The sequence below is a fragment of the Arachis ipaensis genome, chromosome B03 (assembly GCF_000816755.2).
Source record: "Arachis ipaensis cultivar K30076 chromosome B03, Araip1.1, whole genome shotgun sequence".
Lineage (NCBI taxonomy): Eukaryota > Viridiplantae > Streptophyta > Magnoliopsida > Fabales > Fabaceae > Arachis > Arachis ipaensis.
Genome location: NC_029787.2, coordinates 123,841,023 through 123,852,355, shown reverse-complemented (window position 1 = coordinate 123,852,355; position 11,333 = coordinate 123,841,023). Strand labels below are relative to the sequence as shown.

Below are 11,333 nucleotides of genomic sequence, written 5' to 3'. Positions count from 1 at the left end.
TATTCTATGTTTTCATTTGTTTTATTAATTTTGACCTTGTCTTATGTCATTATTAAGCAATTGAGAAAAATAAAACCAAGGAACTACTCGTCAACGTAACTCATAAGTCATGAAATTGGAAACTAAAATAAAAATAATGATGTACATCCACACTTTTTTATTAATCAAAGTTTAATTAATTAGTCTAATTAATTTAATTAAATTTAGTTCATAAAAAAATTTAGATGTATAGGATTATTCTCAAAATAACGAGGGGCAAATGCTTGCTTTCTGTCGTCCTGAGCGTCTTCAATAAATCTTGGTTTAGCCAACTCTTTTCGTTGTTATATTTTAATGGCTATTATTTTGTAATATATGATAGTACAGAAGCCTATATATTTATTTATTTTGTAATAAAAAGATCAATTCCGTTACGTTACAAACAGTATTTCTGTCAACTTCTATCAACTCTTATTTATAACTGTATTTAATAGAAGTGTCTTTGTAGATGTGTCTAATAAAAATATATTTTTTATGACTGTGTTTAATAGAAATGTCTTTATAAATATATTTTTTAAATGTATCTATTTATATATGTGTTTAAAATATAAGAATTAATTATTATTAATAATAAATTGACAGATAATATATTAGTATCCTATACTTTTTCTAAAAAGATCTAACATTAATTAAAATCGGATATGCTGATTGCTAATTGATGAACTTCACGTTCGCTACCGTGTAACTAACTACCTATCTACCAACTAACTAGGATAAGGGAACAAAATACATACCGTATTTCGCTTAAATTTTGTTGGTTTCATCAATACTAAAAACAAATATGAATCATGGAGAGAATTAGATATTATTCCCCAATTTCCACGAGATCTTTCCTAAGGGCGCATGATCTATAAACTATAATGAAAGTGAAGGTTATGGAATGTGGATGGTGGGGGCACGTTTCCTATACACCCTCCATGGCTCCAAAAACTTTTAGTCTTTCTAAATGGTATCTAGATTTTATTATAATCAATATAAAATAATATCTTCTTTGGAATAATTTTTTTCCTTGTATTATTAGAATTCAAATAATTCAAAATTGTTAGAAAAAAGGATAAAATGACATTTACCTAGTACTTATTTGTCGGATTGATAAGAGGTGATCGTTGTGATTTATTTTATTAGGAAAAAATATAGAAAAGGTGATATGTACTGGCAGCAGTGACGGAAGGGTACACATTTATGGTACTGCAGAAACAAGAATAAGTGGAATGTGTCTTGGCTATTCCTAACAAAGATAAATTAAAGGTTGATGATGAGTCCACAGTGAAATTAGGTCATGAGAAGAGAGTTTGGGGTCCCCCATTATTTGCAACATTATTCTGTGGGTCACTATGTTTTCCTACTTTACAAAGCTTGAAAATTCGTGACAACATAGTGGACTTTGTCACCCCCTCATTATCGTTATAAATCCTATTCTTACACGTTTCATGCCCTTCTTTTCAGGTTTTTTCTGTTCTATTATCAATGCTGATTGATCACCATTGAGTGAAACTAATGAGAAATGAATTCAATTCTATTTTTTGAGTTATTGGCGTGGTGCTTCTTAATGAGATAATGATTTGACTGACTCATGGGGGTGCATGCGTGCACACTCCTATTCTTATTCCAAAATAATTTGAGTCTATTGGTTAAGCTATTTGTTTACTTGTGTACATGCTCTTGTAAATTTCTAATCCGCAAGAATTATATTAAGCAACGTAGATGTAATAATTTTGTTTGTGATTGAAGGCATATTGAAGTGGATGGGAAGAGAAAGCGAAATTAGAAAAAGAAAAAAGCATTTAGATGGAGAGCAGCTACATGGCGTATGGTACAATGATTGAATGAAATAGAATAGTCACCAGATTCTACCAACTCTACCGATCTTATACTTGTACATACATATATGTATTGAAGGTATGTGAATTATAACTCTAACTAGCTAGCTATCTAGCTCACAAATATAAAGGGATGGCCGGCAGCTGCAGTGGCTTCTCCACCCTCACAATGACGGTGTTGTCTTCGTGCTCCTTGTGAGTCCGCGGCGGCTGGCAGGGGCAAGGCATCGCAATGAACTTGGGAAGCTGGTCCCCTGGCATCAACACCGGCAAGCTTTCTTCCCTGTTTTGCTTCTTCGGTTCCTGCTATCAAAAGAAACAAAATAAGGAGAGAGAGAGAGAGAGAGAGAGAGAGGGAATAATGGTAATGAATAGATATACTTACGTTGAGGTTGGATTTGGTAGGAGAGGAAGGGAATTGGGATTGACGGAAGGAGCGGAACTTATCCCAATGGTAGCAGCAGGAGAAGACGCCGCTGAGGGTGAATATGATGATCAGAAGGAGGGCAGTGCCTAGAGGGAAACCCAGCGACGGTCGAGATGCGTCCACTTGTGGTGGCGACAGATCTTGCCCTTCCATAATTCAACTTGCTCTTCAGACTTCAGTGTAGTGATCTATCATGCCATCTCAACCAATTTATATTAACCTCCCCCGCACCCTCAGCCTCACAGTACGGAACTTAAGTGGGCTCTACGAAGGAAAAGTCTAGTGGAAGCAACTTTGTTAAATTTTAGCCAGTATGTAACCAGCAAAGAAAAGTGAACCATTAGATGAAATTTCACATTAATCTTATACTATTAAAACCATCATTAATGGCTATTTGATGACTACAAATCACAAAAGTTGTTGTCCCCCTAACATTCTTCCTCTACGAAATTCTGAGTGTTTTACAAACTAGAGATATAAACAAAAATATTATATTTAAAAATATTGAATTAGTGTGTTTTATATTTATCTTAATAAAAAGAATAAAAGGACACTAATAAAAAAATATATTTTATTTTTTATTTTTTAATTATTTTTATTAATTTTTTATAATTATATTTTTAAATTAAAAAAATAAATTTTTATAATTTATTTTATTTTATCATCAAATAAAATATAAAAATATTAATTTTATATTTTATTCTTAATATCATGTCATATCTTAAAATTAAAACGTCTTTTTTTTTAATAAGAGAGACTTAAACTTTACTTTTTATCAAGAGGAATTCAAACCTATATGACACTTTTAGGAAGCAAATGTATTTGCTATTAGGACAAGACTCAACCACGCACTGTATGGTGTCCTTGTGCACTGTATAATTATTAATATGAATCAACGTAATTTCATCAGGTATTTAGCACTAAAACTAAAGTAACTTATTTTTTTTTAGTCCAATATAAAAAAAATATGTGAAGTTACCTTCAGTATGAGAAATAACTTGACACAAAAAGAATAAAAATTAATTTAGTGTCATTTTTTAAATTCCAATAATGCTTATAATATAATTAGGATGTCAACGATCTCTCAATACAAAGCTGAATCTCGAAAGCCATTATATCACTTGACTCATGTGATACCATTTCATTTTTCCACCATCAAAACATGTCTACTACTTCAAACTACAATTAATAATCTGATTCCCTAGCTCCAAACAAAAGTTTCCTCTCAAAATGTGAAGATAATACAAATGAGATAAAGGTTTCACAATTGTATTTCTGTCTAATCGCATTATATTTCAAATACTATGCTTAGGTATAAAGTATGATAAACATACATGATGAGCAATAAATTTGATCTTATTCTTGTATTGAGTCTCATCTTATTTGAATATATTTGTAATTCACTAATTTAATTATATTTAAAAATTAATAATAAAATATAGGGTTAATTGTTTTTCTTCTTTCATCACTTCATTAACAATTTTTATCAACAATTAATAATAATGTAAAATATTAACTGATAACATATATGACACCTAACATATCTAATTTGACCTTAACTAGATACATTTATGAAACTCTATCAATTTAGCATCTTTTTTTCAATTACGTAAATCCTAATCTCAATATGATTTAGCGACTAAATTGATAAATTTTTGTAAATATATTTATTCACGTCCAACTGAACATATTAGATGTCATGCATGCTGTCAATTAATATTTTATATCGTCAATCATTAATGAACATTGTTAATGGAAAATGAGTCATCTTTTAAGAATTAATTTAACTATTAACTCAATATTTTAATAAATATATATCCAAATAAATTCTTAAAGAATTTTGTGCTGAACATTTTCGTCCTCCACAAATTTTATTACATTGAAGTGTTTAAACTTTCAAAAAATAAGATATATAAATTTCTATTTTAGTGAGACTCTCGTTTTTATTTATACAAATAAATTTTTAAAAATATAATAAAATGACTTACATATTTTATTTTTGTATTCAAAATTTTTCTTCTTTTTTTAACCGTACTTAATTGAGTTATGTTAGATCTGATAAGGCTCTAATAGATAATAATATAACTTCAAGAAAAAATGAAATAATGATTCCAACGAATGAAACTCAAAAGTTTGAATTCAAAAAAGTTTTTTTGAGATCGAGTTGTAGTGTGGATTACTTGACACTATAAAATAAATGTTCAATACTATTAAATTTAGCGTCAGACATTAGTGATAAATTTGTCAACAAAATTTATATCAACAAAATTTATACTGTCAAATTTATTTCGCTGATAAATCTAACAGTGTTTAATGTTTTTTGTAGTGTAAAATTCCAAAAAATTAAGTTGGGTCGTCCAACGAACTTTTAGTAGAAAATAGAAATTTGCAAGTGTAGACTTGCGTGGAAATGGAAATTGTCACAAGACAAAGTGGGAAAAGAAAAGAAAATGAAGAGAAGGAAGAAATAGTGGAGTGGGAATTGTGGGATCATCAAATATATAAAACGGCTATTGGCACCCACGAAAGGCTACTTTTGTTCCATTTTGGGGGTGGGGCTGCCTTTTCCCTCCCTCCCTCCCTTCCCAACTGTATTTTCCAATCTCTTGGATTTGGATTATATTATTTATGTTCAAAATCAACGTAACGTAATAGATCTTATCTCTTTGCGTTTTTACTATATATATTCTGTTTGATTTTCTAAAAATATACAATATAATAAAAATTATGTATTTAATTGCTTAAGAATTTTACTATATCATAAAATTGTAATTGTGAAAGAATAAGAAAAGAAGAGAGGAAGAATATTATACTTTGTATTTCTTTGTATATATGTAATATTATACGAAGGAGTAGCCACGTGCATTATTAGAAGCACAAAAATTGAACAAAAATAATAATGAAATCACAAAAACACCTAATAGAAGAACAAGACACTAAGCTAGATTAATAATGAAGAATAATAACAAAAACAAGTGTTTTAATTAATTAAACTAAGCAGCATTAGCAAGAAAATTATTATTAGCAGAAGCAGCAGCACAGGAATATTCACGTTTGACAGCCTTCAAGAGTAGACTGTCATGTTCAAGTGCCATCTGAACCGACAACGATCCAAGCCCATTCGCCATGGCCAGAAGCATCTTCTTTGTTTCCTTCTTGAACTCATCCTCATCCACTCTCCCATTCATGTCGTGGTCAAATTGTACGAACAGCGACTCGTACACACGCGCCACCTCCTCGGGATCGTGCTTCACGTCCACGCCGAAGTGCGTCTCCATCACCCTCAGCCTCTGGAGCTCCTTCACCATCTCCGTGTAAGATAGGAGGCCGTCTTTGTCCGCATCCAGTTCAGCGAAGAGGTCGCTCACTGACGTGGAGAAGACCTCCTCGTCTTCCATGAAGCTGGTGATGGTGGTGCCGTCTATGATTTCTACGCTCATGGCTGGTGGTTGATATTCAAAAATCAAAATCAGCTTAATTAGGGTTTTTGTAATTGTAACAATAATTAGAACTTGGAAGAGAGACTAGTGGGTCTTTTTTGCTTTGTTTGCTTTGTGAATTGAATTGAAGTGAAGTGTAAACTATGAGGGTAAAACTAAATATATATATATATATATAGCATTGTCCTATGAAAGATAAAAGCAAATAAAGATAAGATAAGAACAACTAAAGATAAGATAATAAAGACTAAAATTGTAATTGAATTTATGTATTCTGTTGGGCTGAATTTGTGGGCCACGAGACTTCTTTATTGTTGTCATGGGCTAAGGTGGAAGAGTAGTTTAATACGTTCCCGCAAGCTGATGGATGGTAGATGTCAATAATCAACAGCTTGGATAAGTTCCGATGAAATTGTTGAGGAAGACGCGTCTGACGGGATAACGCTGAGGAAGATGCGTGTGGCGAAGCTTGAGCTGCCGATAGCAAAAATATAAAAGAAGATGCTGTGCTTGAGAAGCGATCTTAAAAAAATGCGTGCGGCGGAGCTTGAGCTGCCGGTGGCAAAAATATAAAAGCAGATTCTGTGCTTGAGCAGCAATCTTCAAAAAATGCGTGCGGCAGAGCTTGAGCTGCCGACGGCAAAAAAAAAATATAAAAGGAGATGCTGCGCTTGAGCAGCGAAAAAGAAAAATGAAAAAATAAGCGCGTAGAGCGCAATAAGATTGATCTTTAGATGGCGCGTATGACGCAATAAGAGTGGTCTTCAGAGGGCGCATAGAGTGCAACAAAAGAGGGCGCGTAAAGCGCTATAAGAGAGGGCGCGTAGAGCGCGATAAGAGTGTAGATGGAACTGCTAAAACAGAATACAGATTAAACTGCTGAAATAGAATGCAGACATAACTGTCGGAAGAAGGCACAGATAAAACTACCGGAAGAAGGAAGAAGGTGCAGACAGGCCATAATGACTATTCCATGAATGATAGTTGTTTCTTGTTAGAACAGGGATAACCGAGACTGATGTTGGATTTTTACTTGGATGGGTGTAATAGAGATTGGTTGGATTCTAAGTTAAATTGGAAGATTGATTATTTATTGTGGGAGGAGGTTGAAAAAGAAGTAGAGTGATTTATCACCAGAAAGATAATAGCTTATGTATCCTTTTCAAAGAGGATACCAAGGCTCTGATACCATGATAAAATTGTGAAAGAATAAGAAAATAAGAGAAGAAGAATATTATATTTTGTATTTCTTTATATATATGTAACATTATACGAAGGAGTAGTCACGTGCACTATTAGAAGCACAAAAATTGAACAAGAATAATAATAAAATCACAAAAACACCTGATAGAAGAACAAGACACTAAGCTAGATTAATAATGAAGAATAATAACAAAAACAAGTGTTTTAATTAATTAAACTAAGCAGCATTAGCAAGAAGATTATTATTAGCAGAAGCAGCAGCACAAGAATATTCATGTTTGACCGCCTTCAAGAGTAGACTATCATGTTCAAGTGCCATCTGAACCGGCAACGATCCAAGCCCATTCGCTATGGCCAGAAGCATCTTCTTTGTTTCCTTCTTGAACTCATCCTCATCCACTCTCCCATTCATGTCGTGGTCAAACTGCACGAACAGCGACTCGTACACACGCGCCACCTCCTCGGGATCGCGCTTCACGTCCACGCCGAAGTGCGTCTCCATCACCCTCAGCCTCTGGAGCTCCTTCACCATCTCCATGTAAGATAGGAGGCCGTCTTTGTCCGCATCCAGTTCAGCGAAGAGATCGCTCACTGACGCGGAGAAGGCCTCCTCGTCTTCCACGAAGCTGGTGATGGTGGTGCCGTCTATGATTTCTACGCTCATGGCTGGTGGTTGATATTCAAAAATCAAAATCAGCTTAATTAGGGTTTTTGTAATTGTAACAATAATTAGAACTTGGAAGAGAGACTAGTGAGCCTTTTTTACTTTGTTTATTGATTGAATACAAGTTAGAGTTTTCTTATTTTTAGTTAAAAAAAAAACAAATAATGATGCTAATAAAAACTTTACCACTAATAAACAGCAGCTAGCTCACATGACCAAATTGTTACTATATGCATATGGTATGTGCATTTTTTTGCAACATTAAAATTAATATTTGGTTATTGAAGGCTTTTATTTAAATTATTATTATCAGTAAAGAGCACTGCAATTTGAAATAAAATATCTATTCCCGTTCCCATGGCTGTGGTCTGTGGAATACGCCACATCAAGAACCCTGTAAACTTATCTTCTCCTAATTTTTTTAGGATTTAACTAACTTGTTAATTGTATATATATGGGTGCCTTTAATTTAATTAGTACTACTGTAATTGTCAGCCATTAGCTTGCCTCCCCGAGTAAGATAGTGACAATAATGAAACTATATAGATGAATTCCACATTATTATTTGTTAAAAAAATATATCACTCCCAAGCAACTTCATTCCAGCGTTACTAGGAAATGTGGACTTGGAGAAAGTTCTTGTGTTTTACTTACCTGGTATCAGTGATTCTTTGAACAATTGTATGTTGACATGTGTCCCTTTTTTCTTTCCTGTTTTGGACCCGGTTTTCGAGTTCCCCTGGAATCAGCAACAACCCGAATATCCGAGTCCATGCCATAACTGCCGTCCAAATCGGTCCATTAAACATGACCATCTAATTGATATTCAAATTTAAATACTTTTTTTTATCTTAACTAATAAGATAAAATAAGATAATCATCGCAAACTATATAAAAAGAGTCAAGAACTCTCTCAGATACGAGACACATATCCATAACTCTCACCTATCTCTTGAATATATTTTGAATTGAGTGTCGGGGTATCTTTACAATTACTATTCCTATTGTTCCAAGAATCCAACCCGTCACCATCAAAACCTATCAGTGACCCCTCTCACAATCCGTACGAATAACATCTTGTACATTCCTCCTACTTAATTTTCTTTTACACAACAACCAGTCGCTAATTTATTATTAATTACTCTACGGAGATTTCAGTAAACCTAAATAAATGACAAGCAATCAAGAATGAAGTTCTTGAGTCCATCATTTAATTATCTCGGTGGTCTATCCTTCATTTATGTAGTAGGAGACAGTAGTTGACTTGAAAGAAGAAAACATGGATATGAAACTGTGTGTGTTCTCATTGAGGCTAGCCGAGGATGTTGACCGTGAACTAACTGTGTCCACAGAATGCACGCACGCTGCATGCATTAGGCAATAAAGTTAGGAAGAATTGAACAATGCCGTATGGAATCAGAACTTTGGATATTCATGTATCGCGCTTTTAACTAGCTATTTATATTCACTACATACTTAGCATGCATGTTGATTGATGACTCCAACCAAAGAAATAATTAGACTTCCTTGCATCTTATTTTATTTCTATTGCTTTCGTAACAAATAGTATTTAGGTATGAATGCGTGCACGTGTTAGAACAAATTAAAAGTTTAAAACCAGCTCAAAGAGGATCGGATGATAATGATTGATGAAGGGGCTGTGGTGGGCAAGTTTGGCATTTGGCAATATGTATACATAAATACATACGCTCATACGCATTATTAGTTTGGTAGCTCACCTTCATAAATCTTCAATTCATGCCCCTTTTGAATTTTGCTGCACCCTTTCTGTTCTAAATATATAATTAGGACAATTAAATTTTTTTATAATTTTTTGAATTTTTCGGAAGCAAATTCACTTTTTTTACTTTTTGTTATTTTAAAGAATTCAGGGGCAAATTCAGAATCCCCTGGGACGAAATTATGTTGTTCTCTTTGTTTTCCTTTTTGCCATATGAGGGTGACGGACTGTTGATTTAATTTTTTTTCTTCTGGTTTTGCTCAGAGGAACGTGGGCTTATTATGGACTCAACAATTGGGCTTTTCCAAGGAAAGGAAGGCCTTAAGGTGTAATCCATAATTTAGGCCCAAGTCTTAGGCCATTTAATTCATATAAATCCGTGAAGGATGATGTTACCAATTTTGTCCAAAAAGGACAATGATACAATTTAACTAGATATCTTTTAAATTAAAAGATATCCAAAAAAAAAAAATCTTTTAAATTTTAGTCTAACTATATATTTAAGTATTTTTGTCAATCAAATCTAATCAAGTTGCTCCAAACTCAACAAAAACTACTTTCATCACACTAGCGTATACACACGCGCGTTTCAATCACGCAAAACATGTCCTTCTTCGTCTTCGCGTTCGTTCTTTTTTGCGTTCTTCCTTCTTCTTCTTCTTCGCTTTCCTCCTTCTTCGTCTTCGCATTCCTTCTTCTTCTTTTTCGCCTTCTTTCTTCTTCTTCACCTTCCTCCTTCTTCTTCTTTGCGTGTTTTCTCTCAATCGTCATTCTTTTATTGCTGTTGTTGCTGCATTTTTTCTTTTCCTCCTTTTAATTGAGGTTCACTTGGATCCAAAAACGAATTCGAATAGGTTTTTTTTAATGATTGAGTCTTTTTGACAGATTGTTAAAATCTGAACAAATTTTGATTCATTTGTGTGCTAATTGAGGTTCACTTAATGCTGCTGATAAGTATTGACCAATTTTTTTATTCCTTAAGTAATTTCGCTTCATTTGGATCCAGAAATAAATTTGATGTATTTTTATTGATGATTGAGTAAACTAAACTATTTTCAGTTCATTTGTGTGTTAAATTGAGGTTCACCTGATACTGCTAATAAGTATTGACCAAATTTTTTATTCCTTAAGTAATTTCGGTTCATTTCTTAGTTTATTTGAGGTTCATTTGTATTCATAAATGAATTCGATATGTTTGTGTTAATTGAGGTTCACTTGATGCTGCTGATAAGTATTGACCAAATTTTTTAGCAAAGAATAATGAAATTATTCATTATCACTTTATTCAGTTGCATTAGATCCCACTTCATTCTATTCAATTAGTTTAGATTTGAACAAGCAGTAAAAAAAAATTCAATCATCAACAAAAATACATCAAATTCATTTCTGGATCCAAATGAACCTCCTAAACTAAGGAATGAACCGAAATTATTTAAGGAATAAAAAATTTGATCAATACTTATTAGTAACATCAAGTGAACCTCAATTAGCACATAAATAAACTGAATTTAGTTCAGATTCTAAATGAACCTCAATTAAACTAAGAAATGAACCAAAATTACTTAAGGAAGAAAAAATTTGGTCAATACTTAGTAGCAACATCAAATGAACCTCAATTAACACACAAATGAACCGAAATAAATTGAGAAATGAATCAAAATTTTTTAATGATGGCATAAAAAAAATCAGAATTAATAAAAATGTTTACAAAATGTTAGTGTTATTAGTGATAACGATAATAAAAAAAGAAAAAGAAAAAGAAGAAGACGCAACATCAAGGGAGAAGTGGCGCGAATTTAGTGTGCATTCTTATAATTTTAAATGTGTTTATTTTATTCATTTAGTTTTGGATGTGTTTATGTTGTTTATGATTCTAAGTTTGTATATAAGTTTTTTGACATGAATTTTAGATGTGTTGTTATAATATTTAGCGTGTCTTATTTATAATTTATTTTAAAAATTTATGTGATTTTTAAAAAATTAATGCCAAAAAAAGTAG

At 32.6% G+C, this 11,333-nt stretch overlaps 3 protein-coding genes across 4 annotated transcripts; all 3 read right to left on the bottom strand.

Moving 5' to 3' along the window:
- LOC107631393 (uncharacterized protein At5g65660) lies at positions 1,782 to 2,640 on the bottom strand. 2 transcript variants are annotated; one of them, XM_016334822.2, is made up of 2 exons: positions 2,245 to 2,640; positions 1,782 to 2,165 (listed from the first exon to the last, which is right to left on the bottom strand). In XM_016334822.2, the coding sequence occupies exons 1-2, from the start codon at positions 2,437 to 2,439 to the stop codon at positions 1,977 to 1,979; spliced, it is 384 nt and encodes a 127-aa protein (XP_016190308.1). In that variant the 5' UTR covers positions 2,440 to 2,640; the 3' UTR covers positions 1,782 to 1,976. The 2 variants fall into 2 exon arrangements, with proteins under 2 accessions (XP_016190308.1, XP_016190310.1); XM_016334824.2 differs by having other exon boundaries at positions 1,782 to 2,162; positions 2,245 to 2,545.
- LOC107631394 lies at positions 5,247 to 5,843 on the bottom strand. Its single transcript, XM_016334825.2, has one exon. It carries the CDS (start codon positions 5,724 to 5,726, stop codon positions 5,280 to 5,282), a length of 447 nt encoding a protein of 148 aa, XP_016190311.1. The 5' UTR covers positions 5,727 to 5,843; the 3' UTR covers positions 5,247 to 5,279.
- On the bottom strand, positions 7,077 to 7,696 carry LOC107631395. The gene has a single exon (XM_016334826.2). It carries the CDS (start codon positions 7,591 to 7,593, stop codon positions 7,147 to 7,149), a length of 447 nt encoding a protein of 148 aa, XP_016190312.1. The 5' UTR covers positions 7,594 to 7,696; the 3' UTR covers positions 7,077 to 7,146.